The sequence below is a fragment of the Cottoperca gobio genome, chromosome 14 (genome assembly GCF_900634415.1).
Source record: "Cottoperca gobio chromosome 14, fCotGob3.1, whole genome shotgun sequence".
Classification (NCBI taxonomy): Eukaryota; Metazoa; Chordata; class Actinopteri; order Perciformes; family Bovichtidae; genus Cottoperca; species Cottoperca gobio.
Genome location: NC_041368.1, coordinates 20,969,079 through 20,986,933, shown reverse-complemented (window position 1 = coordinate 20,986,933; position 17,855 = coordinate 20,969,079). Strand labels below are relative to the sequence as shown.

The following is a 17,855-nucleotide window of genomic DNA, read 5'->3' as shown; positions in this document are numbered from 1 at the left end:
CCCATAACCACAGACTGTACTGCTGTGGTCGGGTTTTCCCTTTAGGCCTGGTCCACATGTGCACAGGTATTTCTTTTTCTTTTGTTCTGCATGCAGATGGATTAAAAACATTGTAAAAGCCTGAGTGCAGCGCTCTGTCAGAACATACAGCTCATAATCTTAGAAACATGCTCTTTGATTTATAGATCTCGGATTAAAGCCCCACTGTGAGGCAGACCTCATGCATTATTCACAGCAACCAGTGTGTGTGTGTGTGTGTGTATGTGTGTGTGTGTGTGTGTGTGTGTGTGTTTGTATGCGTTATATAAATGTGTCGTACTCTGTTGCGTCTGTATCTGACTCATCACAGGCACAGTGGATTACTAAACAGAGAGAGAGAGAGTGTGGAGCTGACAGACAGGGACAGCAAGAAATAGTAAAACCGAAACTAGGCAGCGAGTCAGAGAGTCACATCCAGAGATCATCTCACACGGGTTTGGAAAGATGGCAGTACTGCAGATGTGGATGTCTTTATTATTGTTCACATACTTAAACTAATAATCCATAGTACTTTCATTGGAGTAAATTCCCATTGTGTTCTTTTATTGCTCAATAATTTACTGATTAAACCGACTGTATCCCCAGTTCATAAAACCTCAAACACCTGGGGCTTGATAGATAAAAGATTTGTACAAATACAATAAAAAAACAAGCTCAAATCGTCTACTGCCGAGCATCACGCATCTTCAAAAACTCTTTGAAACATCACAATTTGAATGTCATCATTCAGGGTCTAGAGAAGTGATTTTAGACGTCAGCATTTGTACCAATCACTGCTGCAGATACATCAAATCCAAAGGAAGTATATATATATATATATATATATATATATATATATATATATATATATATATAAATATATATAAATATATATATATAAAGGCTAAGATGTCCAGGACCTTTGTAGATTACTGAACAGTAACAATGACCTTTTTCTAATGACTTGCATCCTGATGGTAAACACATTCAAGTCACACTGAAGGCTTCATCACTCCCGGTGTAACAGGTCAACTACAGCTACATAAACCAACCTGCAAGCAGTTGATCACATTTGCAACAAAGTGAGTGTAAGTGCATTTCACACGTGACTCCCAACAGCAGCAGATCAAACATCGTGAAGAAGAAGACGGCATCAGTGCGAACCAAACGCATTTCAGTATGAAGTGTAAATGTAATATGTATATGTAATATGGAGGGTCATTGTTTAACATTTAATGAATTACACAGGAAAATGAGAGGAGCAATCGGCGAAGAGTTCATGTCGATGTTCTTCATGCTGGTTGAACTAATCCGTCCCTTGAAAATGGGACTCAATGATGACCACTTCATGCAGCTGCCATTGGTCTTTTACTTTCAACGATTCATCAGGCCCAGACACACACATGATGGCAAATAAAAGGAGAAAAGGTGACTTACTATGGTGAAGTTCATGACCTTGAGGATCCAGATAGTTAGTGCCAAGTTGATCAGGATCAAGATCATCAGCAGCAGGACGAAGAAGTAAAGGCAGCGTTTCCTCCAGCCGTATATTCCCACTTTGTACACTTGGGGTTTCTCTGAACTCTGGACATTGTTCCTATGAGTGCACTGTTCTTGGGTCATCTGAGAGGAGACACACACAGAGAGAAAGGAAGACATGATTATGGCTGATTATTGACTTCTGTGTACCTAAGCGATACAACGACTCAGGATCTCTCTTCCTGGCAGGTTTGCAGCCTAGTTTGCACGGACTATAATGTGTACTAATGCAGCTCCTATGTGGTGATCGGGCAGTGTGGTGAAATCAACACAGGGGCTTTTGTTTCATCTGAGATGTCCCTGAGAATTTGCATTAATTGCTTCTTGTTGGCAACAAGCTGTAAACACATCATTGACATATTGTCATAACCCAACCCTAACCCTAGTCCTAGACATTAGCCGGACATATTTTCTTTTCCTTCTTAGGAAGCTGCGAAAATGTCAGCGAAGTTGCCTATTCACACATTCAGTAGACACAGAGAAACATTACATTCTTTTACAGCAGGGGTGAAAGTCCAATACTCATTCCTTCTTTATCTCCTCGTAGGTCTCCTGAGAGAAATATCTGTCTCTTTATCTGCTAAATGTTCCACTGTGTTCACCAGCTAGTTGCTAACTTTGTCTGCCTGCTGGTGCTGGACTTTGCAAGAGAGTAGAATTAACAGCAGCAATTTACAGTCTCTTTTCTAGTCTGGCTGTTACATATTGAGCCATTATTGCAACCCATCGAGCCCTCATGGTGGAGCCACCCATGATTGCTTGGAGATTTGTGATGCAGATGCAGAGACTGTGTAGAAAATGACCTTAAGATAAGAGATGGGGTAAATCTGAACATTAGTTAAAATAACATGCCAGAAACATTCATCTCAGAGGCTCCACTCCAATACTGACCAGCCACTCAGTTTGGGCACGATGAAAGACAGTTTAGTTAGCAATCACATTGATTGATTGCCCCATAAGTGGTCTATAACTCCATTATACCCCCTCTGCCCCATTGATGTGCTGATAGTGCCGATTAATGATGATTCTAATTGTCTGCCTGTGAAGACGAGGAGGCATTGTTCACTTCAAGCGCCATAATAATGGCCTAATAACTCTGTGGAAAAATACAATTTACTGTCCACCGTGCTTTGGAGTGCGAGCCTCAGACCACCAAAGCCAATCGTTTTTGACAACCACGCACAATACCCACTAACTGAAACAAATGGCACAAGACAGGGGCCCGGGTGAGAAAGTGCTGAAAGCTACAGAGGGCACTCCAAAGCATCAGTCAGCAAAAACAGGGAAATCTAATTGTGTACGGTCGGATTTTCATTTTTTTCCGACGGAAGATGCAGAGAGATGAAGAGGCATATCTTTGAGATGTCTAGGCTGACAGAAAAGAGGGAAATCAGAACTGTGAGAGTAAACAAACTGAGATAAAGAAAGAACAATAAACACCTAAAGCTCATTAAGGTCCCCTAGAGGTTGCAATGTTCACTACGCCCTGCAGTACGAACGCTTTAGACCAAACTAATATCCACCTGGTCGGAGCCTCGTCAGTTTTAGTGCTGAAAACTTCATGTTTTCTTGGCAATTCTTCAGTTTTACATGTTTCTTGCTCTGGAGAAGCTCTCTTTCTTAATCTTGCCTTCAAATCTCTGATTGGCCAAGCTGCTATTTCAAGCAGGGAAACCATCAAACACGACGATTGAGGATCAGACAATTGGGTCATTCAAAATTGACAAAATCCATCAGTTCCTCCATTTTTGGAGAGAGATAATGCGACAAAATCGTGACATGAACTCATGAACTCACATTTGTACGTGATGGTTGTGCCGAAGTAAAGCTGATAGAATGTCCATAATGGACCTGATGCTAGTGCTAGAGGAAAGGTCGCTGACATGATGGAGAATTATCATCTGTGGACCTTGAATATCTACATTGCAATAGGTGTGGAGATTATCTCAAACTAATTCTGGATTAAGACAAATATGTTGTTTCATTCACACTCATCCCCTGGAAGTATCTAGGGTTGATCTCGCAGTTTAACTGCAGAACCTGATAGCTAAAGCTGTGCGTTTGGTTCAGACTAAACACAAACAGGAATGCAATAATATACAACAAGCAGTTGTACGAGCCAAAAGTAACCCGAGGATGTTTGATCAACTCTTTGGCAAAATCCTGACAAAAGAGCTGCAGCCTGAGAGCGGGGATTACTGTAATAACACACCTGAATCTGCGTCGCACTTTCTTTTTATGTCTCTTTCTGCAAGCACCTGCCACAGCACAGACCTTCCAAAAATGGCTGCAAGTCATGGCAGACATAACTGTGTTGACCCTGGAACTAACCGCCGTCCTGTCAAATCACCCGTTTCAACTGGATCCAGTTCAGATGACATTTCTTTACACCAAGGCTTTGATAATGAAAAACCACACACAAGATTCAAAGACTGACGGACAGGTTTTCCATTTCCTCTCTCTAGATTTGTTTTTTTGATTTTTTTTCTGGTCTTGTGTGACAGGCTCAGATAACTGACCCTGAAACTGATATGAAACTAAAACTTCAAAATAAGCCAGATCATGTCAGTAGAGTTTGGTAAGCCGGTAGCAGCGAGAAAATGAAAAAAGTATGTCTCCAACATTAAAGTTTGGAGACAGAGTTTTGGAGAATTTAATAAATCACTAAAATGTGACAGATGTAGTTGCATATTTAATGGCACCAATGATGGTATTGTAATAGAAGGAAAGAAGACACCATGCAAGTCCAATGAAAGGCAGTTGGTAAAACAGTTACTGTGTAATAAAAAATAGATTTAAACTACTTTTGTATAGTCCTCAACAAATTAGTTTTTCAAAATTGAAATAAAAGTGAATTGAAAAAAAAATTCCTACACAAAATAAATAAAACAGAAAACTGCAGAAGCTGCCAAACATCCGCAGGTGCTGTGGAGACGAAAGCATTAGCAGCTTGGCAGGACAACAACACTCGGTGTCACCTGTGTCACCTGCTCACAAGGCAGATGGAGAACAGTGTTCAAACTTTCATTTGCAAATGTGTTACTTTTCCAGTAAGGCTTTATAGAATCTACATATACACGCAGTTTGGTTATACTTATTAAACATCCGTTTGGGTTAAGAGGACAGTGGTTGGAGCCATAAAGTGTTAATGTGCGGACTCTGTCGGTTGTGCGCGCTTCGTTAAAACGCCATATGTCCCCGAGATGCAGTTAAATCCATGAATGGTGATGGCAGTGGAGTTTGGTCAGCGGCCGACACTGAACAACAACGATTGCAATGTTTTTTTTAAAGAGAAACTAATCTACGCTGCCACCGCTGCCAAGATGCCATCATGAACACCATAGTGACTTCCTTGCGTCTTGCCATGTTCATTATGTTTGTATGTACTTTCTAATCTCCAGACAAACACACAGCACACAGGCCAGTATGTGAGCAATGCTGTTTGCATCACATTTTGGTAAAAAATAATGTATATCACAAGCCTAGCACTTGCACCAACAAAAGGAATACTGAGTAATATATTGTATGTTATGAAATCTTCTTTGTGTTCCCTTCTCCAACCTGCCTCCACACAACGCCAATCAGCTTCTACACATGGAGCCCAAAGACACACTGTTCTGATGTGTGTGTGAGACGGCTCCCATGCAAACCTCTTCTACCTACGGAGCATGTTCACCTCAGTGTCAGTGTTTTCCATACTAATGTTAGATATCAATACACAGTGTCAGGTAGACTTGCAAACCAATGCAATTAACTCACTTAATTCAGATTCGACTTTAGTGTCATTGCACAGAGTACAAGTACTGGGACAACGAAATGCAGTTTGCATCTAACCAGAAGTGCAAAGAAGCAGTAAAGTGCAGTGTAATGTACACGTGTAACACATGTATATGACAGATATGAACAAAGAAGACCATAAATAGTATTAATAACCTAAATAAATAAACCTAAATATGTCATAATTAAAACTAAACGTGTCCGTTTTATTCTTTACTAGATGCATTAATTGTTAGACTAATTGGTGAAGAGTGCACAGGGCTATGTTTGTGTTTGCTAATAAGATCAGTGAACTGTTGCCTTGAGCCCTTTTAACGGCCGTTGTTATTTGGGAAATGTTTCATTGCTTGCATAATTTCTTCATCAGTATTCATTTCCATTGTATGGATAGTAGGCATATACAGAACACGGTGTCTTCTCTGTAAAGTTAAAAGTAATATAATGTATTTATGGACTACACAGCAAGTTTGGTTGAAATCCTGTGCAACCCCAAACAGACAAGGAACTCTAATCAAAAATGCAAACACAATAACACATTGATAATAGCTTTCTACGTTTCATAAATGTATACATTGCTTGACATTTCTTATTTCCACTCATCTACTGTATTACCTTGCGGATATACCTTCTCTCACAAAGTGTATCATGAATCAAATACATGTACTGCGGTAATGATATCTCATCTCTCCTCTGTGCTTTCTGCAGACTCCCCCTCTATGCACAAACAGTAATGATAGCTTTCCAATAAGCTCTTAGGCCACAGGCTGACTGAGAAAGGAAAATGGTGCTTTGTTACAAGCTAAATAATAGCCACTCTCATAAGAGTGGAGCTGTGTGTGTGTTAAGAAAGTGGAGTTAAAGAGCCAGGCAGGAAGAAAAGAAGTGGCAAATTGGAGGCAAATCAAATCATTGGCCTTTGAGTCTTTTTCCCTCCACTGCTGCTGTCCAATGGTGTCTCTTGTTGAAGCCAACTATTCATTCAGGGAGCCTGAAGAAAGCCCAACGGTCCAAAAACAAAGTCTGCCTCTGATTAGAGAGAGAAATGAGGTTTTACAAAATGTTATTGGTTATTCCTGCTGCCAAATAGCCAGGCAACTCCCCATTGGGACGTTTATAGACAACATGTGGATGGGCACCAGGACCCGAAGGCTGCTGCCAATGGATACGCCATTACTGGGGCGCGAACGCCTCCAAATGTGTGAACATACAAAATGGCCGACAGCCAAAGGGAATTTATTGGCCATTGCAATGTGGCGGTAAACAAGACAAGAAATGAGAGCGGCTGATTGAAATGTTACTAAACATTTCACTGTTAGTTAGAGAATGGAATCTCCAGTAGCTGAAGACGGAGGTAGAAGCTACATGCTAAAAGCTAACATGTGTGAGCTCTTCTAAAGGATTTATTTGGATGTACTGCGCTAATAGGAAAGTAGTAGAATGTTTCTGTTTATAGTTATTACATGTGTCTCTTTTCTCCAGCCATTAAAAGCAGGACTTCTCCAGTAGCTGCTGTCCTGCAAGGCTCCCCCACCACTCCTCTATTGCTATTAACCGTCTTGTTCCTTCCTCTAAGGGGCCCCCTAAAGCAATTTTTGTTTTATTGTATGGGTGAAGTTCCAGAAGCTCACTACAAGGTTTTATCTCTTTTCCTTTTATAACCGTCAACAACAGAGAGTAGCAGTGAAGCAGCGCACGCCATCAGAGGCGAAGAGCAGAAAGAATCTGATGAAACTGTGATGAAAACAGACTCATGTTGTTGGTTGAAAACAAACCAACAACATGTTGTTCATCTAAAGATAAACGACTTCTTAAGATGGAGAACAGATCACATGTATCTGAAAATGTGCATATAAATAAAGGCTATTAGGGCATTACTTCTACTAGTACCACTACTACTACTACTACTACTACTACTACTACTACTACTACTACTACTACTAACAATAATAATAAAAGAGATGTTGACGTATATTTTAGCATTTCATCTTTAAGAACATAACCAGTAGGAAAGATAAAACTACAAAAATAAGAGCATGAAATAAACATATCCTTTAATGACCAGTCACTGAGATAAATGCGTGTGTATTTATCCTTCATAGTAAATAAAGTTTTTTAAAATTATTTATTTAAAATTATTCCGGGTGCACCAGCAGATCTGCCTTTTGTCCCACGTTGTTTCCCCTTATTAACACGGAGGCCACATTCTCAGCACAGAGCTTGTGTGTTGTGTGCTGCAGCTGCTTACTGGCCCATTAAAATAATGTGTGGCTAATACTTACATGTACTGAGAATCTCTGAGAAGGTCAGAGAATAACAGTAAACATGTTTAATAAGAGCCCCAACCTGTTCAGGATGTGACAAAGCTCCTTTCAGTGATTAAACAAAAACAATTTTAAAAAGACAAAAGAATGAGAAAACATCCAATTTGACTTGTTAATTCAGCTGTAGAGGTGTGAAGCCAGGCCTGGGGCCGAGCCTGACTGGAGGGCATAATGAACACTTAAACAGTCGAGTAACTTTTGGCCATTTCCTTTTCTTTTTAAATCGAGTGCAAAGACAGAAATGTTTTTTTTCCTTCTCCCCTCCGTTTTGCCGGTGGCTTTAGCATGCTCATCAACAGCGTAGCTGAGCACATGATTAGGATAATTGGCACAGCGCTTGCTTGTAGACCCTGTGTGTGATACAGAACTGTAGGTTTTACAATGAGGAGAGAGGAACCGCATCTCTTACGGCACGTGCTGTTAAATAAAATGTTAAAAACCACTCTTTGCAGCTCACGTCAGTGGTGGGAAAGAGCCTGGAGGCTAAAGAAGCAGCCTTGTCACATTTGAGATTTGGTCCTTTTGAGAGGGAGAGTTAAAATGTCTCACCCTGTAGTACAGGATGCACAGCAGAGGAAACATGCATCTCTTCTTTGAATTGGCTTTGTTTCCCATAATTTCGGTGAGTAAAATAATTGAAATACATAGTGAAACAATCAAAATGTTAATTAAACGCAATAGCAAAAAAACGGCAGTTTAGAGAGGAAATAAAACAAGACTCTGGATAATCTGCACACCTTGCTGTGAACATTTAGAATGTATGTCCTTCTGTGGATTATCCCGTCACAAGACACGTTTCCCTTAAGTTTTGTGGTTGAACATCAGATATCTCCAATTGTGGGTGAATAAACCAAAACCTCTTAACGCCTCAACTATATGATACTTTAAGTAACCATGTTGCAGCTGTGAGGCTCCCAATGACAAGACATGTCACCATATGCTCAGAGCCCCCTGCGCAGACCCCTGTATGCAGACACATAGTGTAGTGTGCAGAAACACATGCAAGCCCTGATGCTTATATCAAGGATTTCACACTATGGTTAGATCTTTGCTTAACCGCAGCATCAACAGTTAGCTGCCGGTTCAAAGTGGAACAGTGTCCTCAGACAAGCTCCATTCAAGCCACACACACCAGATTACTATCGAAGATCAACCTGTTCTTGCAACTAAGCCTGTGAACCCTGAGGCGATACTTCACAAGTATAATCGACTTCTAATCTTTAACGCTATCAAAGCTGTTAGCATGACTATGTTATCTAGTAAAAGGTCTAATCATAGATTGCAGTTAAATCGCATAGAACCAGAGAGGACGTCGTCCCAGCAGGGCAGAAATAAGTAAACCAGAAGCCATCACTAGAGACAGAAGTGTAAGCAGAGGAAAGGTAGAGTCTGAGAGAATTGGGAGTGACACTGCCAAGCTCAGAGTCTGGACCGGCACCCCGCTGTGATTAAGATGTGTTGGACTTCAACGAGGCAGAGCAGGAAAGCCTCCAGAGCTTACCAAGAAAGGCAGAGATGGGAAGGAGAGAGAGAAAGGGGAGAAGCAAGGTGGGGGATGGATTTGCGGAATGAAGGGCGAAAAATGGAAGTGTTCAAACGATAGCAGAATAAAAAAAAAAAAACAAGCAGTAATTCAACAGTTAAAGACGAGGGAACACTTCCCCTGTGCAGCAGGAAGAGGCTCCTGGAATGGACTTTCACCGCCTACAAGAAGAGATGTAAAGAGTCCTCTTCGATCACACCCGGCACAGTGACAGGTCAGCGGTGTGCCGGCCGCCTTTATCCCAGGAGAGAGACACTGATGTTAAATTGCCTGTCTCTTTGCCTTGCTCTCTCTCTCTCTCTTTGTCTCTCCCTCATTCCCTCTTTTTTCATTTGAATCTCTCTCTATTTATCTCCCTCCCTCTCCCCCTCGCTGAGAGAGGCTAACATCTTAATCATAATTGTGACATGAACCATAAACACTTATACGCTTGGCGGTGGAAGCAGCCTCGGGGGAAGTAATGGTGCTGAATAATAACAATAACTTTATTTGAAGAGCACTTCTGCGAGAACTTTTCACGGCTTATTTGTGTTTACATACAATGAAGAACGATGAGACGGTACTTCAAGCACAATAAAGAATAAAACACAACATTTAGGCTAAAGAGATTATTCTAATTTTCTACACAGACTTTTTAAACAATTTAATGTAATTTATTGGAACCAAAAGTGATAAAACTCTCATAAAAGAGCTTGTTATTGGACTATTTTAGTTTTAGTGTCACATAACATGAGTACTGGTTTTAAAGGTGATTTACCATTAAAGTCTAAATGTCACTTTGGAGAACATGAGAGGTGTAATTATCATAAGAGACAGTTATGATCAACTCTGTTCATGGAACAACTGGAGTAATTGGATGTTGGTCCAAATGGTACTTTAAGGCACAACAAGGCTGCGTTCAGAGAGTCAGAGATGTTTCAGTTAAGAATTTTCTTTTTTGAGATGAGAAGAATAGAAAAGGTGATGTAGCTCATCGCAGTAAGTCCAGAAGATCTCAGGAGAGACAGAGAGTGAGGCAGAGTGAGGCAGTGGACAGATGAAGAACAAGACGTGTCGGCTGAACTAATGCTGCACTTAGAATCCACCCCCAGGGGAACCTCTCGAGTAAACAAATAAAAATAAACATGATTTCATTCACTTAACGTTTGTATGTTTGATGTTTATAATCTTGGTGTTCAATTGATGAACACTGACGTCTGAGAACTAACAGCTGGCGGACAAGAAAATAGAATTGAGACCGAAAACAATCAGAAAATATGTTCATGGTGAAGAGTAAATGAAAAGGTTGTTGTTGAGCAGCCGCCTCTGCACGATCACGATAAAGTCAAGTCGGCATGTCACAGTTCAAGTATACATTTCCATGTCATGCTGAAATACAGTGAAACTAATGGCTTCCTGAGAGCTTGGACATGTTTGCTCATCTGCACTTACATCAATCAGGGACAGATAGGGAGTGATGGTGTGTGTGTGTGTGTGTGTGTGTGTGTGTGTGTGTGTGTGTGTGTGTGTGTGTGATGTGCACCATCCTTTAGAGCAGGGGTCTGGAACCTTTTTGGCTGGGAGAGCCATAAAAGCCAAATATTTTTTTATGTATTTCCTTGAGGGCCATATATAAAAATATATACATTTGAATGCAACTTTATGCGTGCATTTTTTAAGAATAACACGTCTCCGAGTACTAATAGCAGTATCAGTGTTTCATTGAACAGGTGCTCTTTTATTAAATAAACTCAACGCTTACGTTATTTATCTCGTTTCAGTGTTTACTGCACGGGTGTCAAACTCAAGGCAATTATAGAAAATATCATATGTCTGTCATAACTGGCCCGCCGGTTTTGGTAATTACATCAATGCACAACCACGGGGAAAATATATTTGAGGAAGAATCTAAGTGTGTGAATGAAATGAAAGTTTTTGGAAAGCAAAGGGAAACACACCACAGATCTCTGGGACGATGTGAGCTGGACTGTTTGTGCGACATAACGAAGCATCTCACTGTTAAACCTGCAGCTTCAGGGCCGTGTGATCACGGACATGTGTGATGCACTGAGAGCTTTCTGTGGGAGACTCTGATGCAGAAGGAAACTTTGGTCACTGCGTGTTTCCAAACACTGTGTTTGTCCCTCGACATAGCCCCAGTTTTTAATGTTGGCCCTCTCTGTGATTGAGTTTGACCCCCCCGGTCTCCTGCTTGCTTTGTGCAGTTTCTCCTCTGCTCGGTTTCGCAAAGGGCCGGGCTCTGCCCCCTACGCACACACGTGTGAACACACCTTCACCTACAGCCGACAGAGACAGAGCGGAGGAAAAGAGAGGGGAGAACTAAAAACAAATTCGCTGCTAAATGTTTTACTTTAAAATGACACAATATCATTATTTATTACTTGTTAATCATGTTAAAAAATGTCAGCTCAAAATTGTCTGCGAGCTATATTGCGTTATCGAAAGAGCCATAGGTTCCCGACCCCCGCTTTAGAGGAAGGCCATATTTGTTTTGTAGTTCACATTGGATATGCATAAACTCTGTACTGTATTTAAAAGCTCATTTTTCTTGGTGCTGAAATGTGTCCGGTGAGCCAGTTGGATTTTCAAAGTTTTATTTTTCTCATTTAATAGACATGTTTACGCTCCAGAATGCTACTGTAACTACATTATAATGCAGCTGCAGGACAAGTGCAAGTTCTGCTCTGTGCTGTTAGATTAAAGTACTGTTGGCACCAAAAAATAAAAAATAATTTCCGGTTGTGAAGTAGTTGGTTCATTGCCTCAGTCACAATCATTTCTCAATGTTTTGTTGGTATTACACAGGAATTGATGGTGATCCAGAGAATATTAGACCATTTATACTGGCTTAGCTACCCTTCCGATAGCAGGAGCTCTCTGCCTATTGGACGAGTCTGTGGGGGATTTTCCAGAGGAAGCTTGTGGATTTTCTGTGGCTCAACCAGATGGCACACAACTTTGATTTCCAAAACCACAGAAAATAAATATTAATCCCACTGCCAAATGCTGCATCCTGGAAACAGATCCTGGGAAGCACGTCTGTGGTGATTGATGTGGGCCTCTACGTTTCTTTTGAGCTCAGCAGGGGTTTCTACCGACCAAAAACAATTTCTCTGGCTTTAAATCAGGGTTCTGCATCCATAATCACACAGTGGAAAACATATTTGCAAATGAGGCCATTCTGCCTTTATTGTTACATTTATCTTTCTTTCTTTTTGGACACTTTGTCCATCCAATTCTAGCAATCATTATTCAAAAGCATTAAGGCAGCACCCATTACAATTATTTAACCGATTATCTCTCCTTTCAGATGTCCAGCGAGAACTGCTGTCTGACTCTTCACCAACTGCACCAACCCCCAGGGGGCTCAACAGTCCCACGTTGACGGTTTGTTAAATGGTTTGGTAATTTGATGCGGAATTTACATCACAAAATACCAACTAAAGCATCAATTGCTAATGTCTAGGGCCTTGTGTTGTAAAGGGGTCCTGTGGCAGAATGATTGCATTTAATCAAATTAACACAAGATAATTGACACAGAAAAAACTAAATAAAGGTACTTTTATTCAAGCTTTCTAGATCTCTGAGCATATAATGAAGCTGCCATGTTGGTCGCATGATATGTTAGCAATAAATGCAGGAACATACTTCAACAGGTTGAACACAAGCAGATGTCAACAAGTGTTGTCAGACATGTTCATCATCTCTGTGTCTCGTTGCAGAACTCTAAACTCCCTGAACCCTAAACTCTCAGATAGTGAGCTGCTGGATTTATACTTTTTGAATTGGTGGGTGCCAGCAGGGGACGACTGTGCAGCCACTTCTACTTGCCAAGACCTGTAGAAAACACTGCAGGTTGCTGCTATCCACCTGCTCTTATACATGGAATCGCAGTTTCGGGCTTCTGGTGGAATCGCAATGCATTCTGGGGTGGCAAGACTAGAAAAGTGAGCACCAACTCCACAAGCGCCGCCATATTGGATTTATTCTCTACGTGTTTACATTGTATTTAGCTTATTCTTCAAGCGTTTTTACATTGTATTTGGCTAGTTTATAGTGTGTAATCATCGCTCTTCTAGTTATGGGATTTAGACACCAAAATTGTGTGGTGAAAGGATGTTCAAACAGTGGGAAAAAGCTAAATAAATGGGCAGAATCTCATTGTGAGCTTCACGATTGCAAAAATTGCGACTGCAAGCCCCCGTTCGAACTATTTCCATTACCAACCGCACTAAAGAACAAAGACAGAAGGCTAGCATGGACCAAAGCTGTAAAGAGACAGGATTACAATGGGAAGTTTTGGAAGCCCAAGAAATCTTCGCGGATTTGCAGTGAGCATTTCATGCAAGGAAAACCAGCAAATGAATTCCCTGATCCTGAACTCGACCTGGGGTATGTAGTCTATCTACTTGATTTATATATTGACAAATGTACTTTCTATATATTGAGTTTTATAATAATTAACAAACACAAGTTAGGTATATATTTATAATAGCTTACCCTGCAACACAACTGCAATAAGCACTTATGATATCGCCAGTATTCTTGACTGTGCAGATCCATGCCGAATGTGGCGTATGGGAAACGTTCATTGAATGAGTACATTTTGCTTTCAAAAAGCTATACACAGAATCTGCGAGAGGATTGAAAGATATCTGTTTCAAACAGCCAGAGTCAAACAGTCTACATGCTTTGCCTTCTTTGTATTCGTTCAAAGTTCGTTTATGAAACTCGACATCGTTTCCTGAGTGGTCAGACATTAAAAATAATGTTATATCGCTGAGGTATATCGGCGGCCAAGAAGTCATGCTGTTGTTTTCATTGACCCAGCCATCCTGCAATGTCAAGGGATCAGGCACTGAAACGCCACTCGGCATAACCAAGTTAGCTTTTTCCCACTGCTCGAACATCCTTTCACCACACAATTCCGGTGTCCAAATCCCATAACTAGAAGAGCGATGCTTACACACTAAAAACTAGCCAAATACAATGTAAGAATAAGCTAAGTAAAATGTAAACACGTAGAGAATAAATCCAATATGGCGGCGCTTGTGGAGTTGGTGCTCACTTTTCTAGTCTTGCCACCGCAGAATGCATTGCGATTCCACCGGAAGCCCGAAACGATTCCATGTATATCATCACATAGCACAAAAGAGCTGGTGCTAGAGTATTATATAAAAGCAAAGGGTTTCTAATACGGCACAATTAATACATGCAGGTTTAGCTGACATTACTGGCCCAGACCGGATAATCAAACTTATAATCTGAAGTTCTCCTATATCGGTTTTTAAATATAAAGAAAACAAAACCAAACATATGAACGTTCACTGCTCGTGAAGAGCCAACTATTTACAACTCAGCCCCCTGCTTCTTTTGGTAACCGCTCACAATTGGACAATTGAACGTCCATTCCATTATTCACTATAATGTCATCTGCATAGAATATTTTATATATTTAATAGTAAAGAACACAGTAGTAAGAACACAGAGGCAAAGCCACAGCATACTGCCGGACCACGGCCGACTGTCCTCAATACATAAAGTAGAGAAAGAGTCCGAGGTGACCCTCGCAGAGTATCGACCAATATCAACTTTCCCTGCTGAGACTGCTGCAGGAAAGCGCAATTCATTTATTTTTGAAGAGTTCTATTTTTGAAGAGCACTTTCATCCGAAGAGTCACACGAGTCCTTATGTTTTCAGGACAAGTGGTCACAAATAAAAGAACTCGCTGACCCTGCAGTGCAGTACAGAAAGAAAAGTGGAGGAACTCAGTAAATAATAAAAGGGACTAACGGACGACGTATAGAATATAAAATGAAGATCATTGAAAGTTGAGTCTTTGATTTCAAAGGCCTGACAAAAAGGAGTGGAGGGTCCATCAGGATCTTAAGATAACTTTAGTTGTCCGAAGAGTTTGCCTCGCTGGGCGACCGTCGTCTGAAGTTTCAGTTTATTTTTAACTGTTAGATGAAACTAGGTCGAAGGTTGTGGCACTTTTGACACGGGATCGGTAGTGCTTTGTTTGCCTTCTTGAAAGCTAGGGAGTGGAAATGTGCTATAAAAGAGTTGAGTGAGAGAGAATTGGATCAATCTCAACACCCAGAGATTGGAGAGGTGTTAGCTGTTCTACTTCCTGTCTTGTTATCTCACACACAGGGATAGGAAGTGTTACAGTCACACTACATTTGACTCTGTGATATTTAATATGAAGTAGCTTTCTTAAAAAGGGACATTTTATATTTTGCTTGTGAGTGAAGGCACTATATGTTAATGAGTTCAAAAACACTTACAGACATTATTCAGTTATGCATTTCAGCATGCTTTGGAGACACATCTACTATGGGGGAATATGAACTGTCAGAACATCACATGTATTCAGCCATATTAGCTGAACCAGTGATGTGGAGGTCAAATAGAAAGTGAATGCACTCAAAGTGTTGCTTATAAATAGTCATTACACAGAAAACACTACACTCTGTGTGTGGCAGCTATGGCATGGACTGTAGGTCAAGGTTGAACCAAGGAATCTATAAAGATATCTGAATGTGTTCCTTGGGTTGGACCATCACGGTGGTCTGCTGCTCTGTTGGTGTAGTAACCACATTTAGTTTTGCAGGTTACGTGACAGACCCCCCCCCTCCCCCATACATATTTGTTACAAAACAAACAGCTTTGAAGTTAGAGAATGTTTTGAGCTCTTTGTATTATCCCAGTTGTAGCCATAAGGTATCCAAGGAGTGTTCTAGCCGGAAAACCACTCTCAGGCTTCGTTTTCCTTGAAATGTATATTTCCAACACGCAGCTGTAAGCAAGGCTGGTCAACAACCATCTTTCCGCTAACGTATTTCTGTAATAGAGTTTTTGATTAAAGCAGGCAGAGAGGTAGACTGTCATGACGGCATCAGTCATGCCCGATAAGGAGATGTGTTCCGGCTGCGAGAATTTTGACTTCATTTAAGAGCGATGATGCAAATAGTGCGAGAACGATAGTAGTGCCACAACGTCAGCAGAGGGAGGAGGTCGGGGACGATGGAGAAGAAGTTTTTTTTTTTTTTAACACTGATTTGTAAAAGTTTTGAAAGGGACTGACAAATGATGTCCTGCTGACAGAGCAATAGATCAGAAAGATGCTTCCTATTCTATCTACTGGCGATACAATGCAACACTAAGCTACGTGTTTATTTGGAGCAGAAAACATACATGATATGTTATTGTCCTTGTCAGCGTATGAGGATCCTTCAGATAACATATAATGTCTTACTGTAATGTATTACTTTCCTCGGCCGTCAAGTCACAAGCTGACTGATGGCGGTTTTGACTTCTCTGCATGGTTTCCGGTAAACATCTGTGGTATTTACCACACATTGCGTTCATCCACAGGGTCATTAGAGACTCGGATGCAGTTGTCCATTTTCCCTGATCCATACTGAAGATTGATTGGTATGCACAGTACTGCATTTTTGGGAGTCTGGGACTATTTAGAACAACCATTGTTATGGTAAGTACTGATCGGTCATGTTGTACTCTCTCAGAGATGTCAAAAAAGAAAAGAAAAAGGACAGATAAGTATACAGAGAGAGAAAAACAGAGAAATGAGCGACACAAGTGGAAGAGACAGAGCAAGAGAAACAGAGAGAAGGAATTGCAGAATGAAAAAAAAAAAAGGAAGCGGAGAGGAGAGAGAGCAAGTGTGCATGTGTGGATGAACCAAGACACAGAATGAAAGACACAAAGAAGGAGATATAGAGATAGAGGTAGATGAGAGAAGGAGATATCTGTGTGTTCCAAAGAAAAGAGGGGAAACAAAGAGACCATAACCTTGAAGCTGGGACAACGCAGTCTGGGATAAATGCTGGAAACACCAGCAGTGACTTCAAACACAAGAAAGGACGAGTTCACCTTTTCAGTTTTCAACCAAAACCAGGATCTTTCCTTATCTATTCGGACTAATGGTGTTGCCAAACTACATGCAGGACGTAAAGCCCTGCACTTACAACACAAACAGTCAACCCCAACCAACTCTATAGGACCTCTGTGTGGCTCAGACAGCCCAGTATACCTTGGAAATATGTCTACGTCGGGTAATTCTGCACCATATATCATATATAGTGATGTTTCTATCCGGCAACGGGATGACAACTAGCGGGACTTCAGCTTCAGTATAACTTTAGAAAGCAAATAGATGCAACAAGGACTGTGGATTGAGTTAACCATGTGTTAACATTAAGAAGGGATGTGGCTTCATGGCCATTGCAATTGCATAGGCAACTTAAAATGCATAAGAAGAGTATGGTATTAAGATTAAAACCTATCCTTTCAAAATGTGCACATACTAACAGATCAGAGGCTTCATAAATACTGAAAAATACACAGAAAAATGTAACTGCTTGGCTACTGAGTATCTCCCCTGCACCCCCCCCCCCCCATCACCTGCCAGAAAGGCTTATTAACGCTTATTAACGCAGCATTTGAAATCCCTTTTCATGCTAAACAGTCTGTGTAATCAACCACAGTCATGTTAACAACAAATTAAAGTCAAAATGCGTTAACTCTTTACTTTCAGTTTGAGGTTGCGATACTTTTTGTTGTTGTTTCTCAGCACTTATCTAAAGAAACAAAAGGATTGCACCATCAAAGCACAATTTCTAGCTGGTTT

The 17,855-nt window shown here is 40.8% G+C and overlaps 1 protein-coding gene across 6 annotated transcripts in view; it reads right to left on the bottom strand.

Moving 5' to 3' along the window:
• Positions 1-17,855, bottom strand: part of sgcd (sarcoglycan, delta (dystrophin-associated glycoprotein)) — a 229,072-nt gene that overhangs the window by 88,375 nt on the left and 122,842 nt on the right. For all 6 annotated transcript variants that reach the window (XM_029447795.1, XM_029447797.1, XM_029447796.1 and 3 more), the window contains one exon: positions 1,456-1,641. In XM_029447795.1, the coding sequence (XP_029303655.1) occupies positions 1,456-1,641 (186 nt within the window). The remainder of the gene's footprint in view (positions 1-1,455; positions 1,642-17,855) is intronic.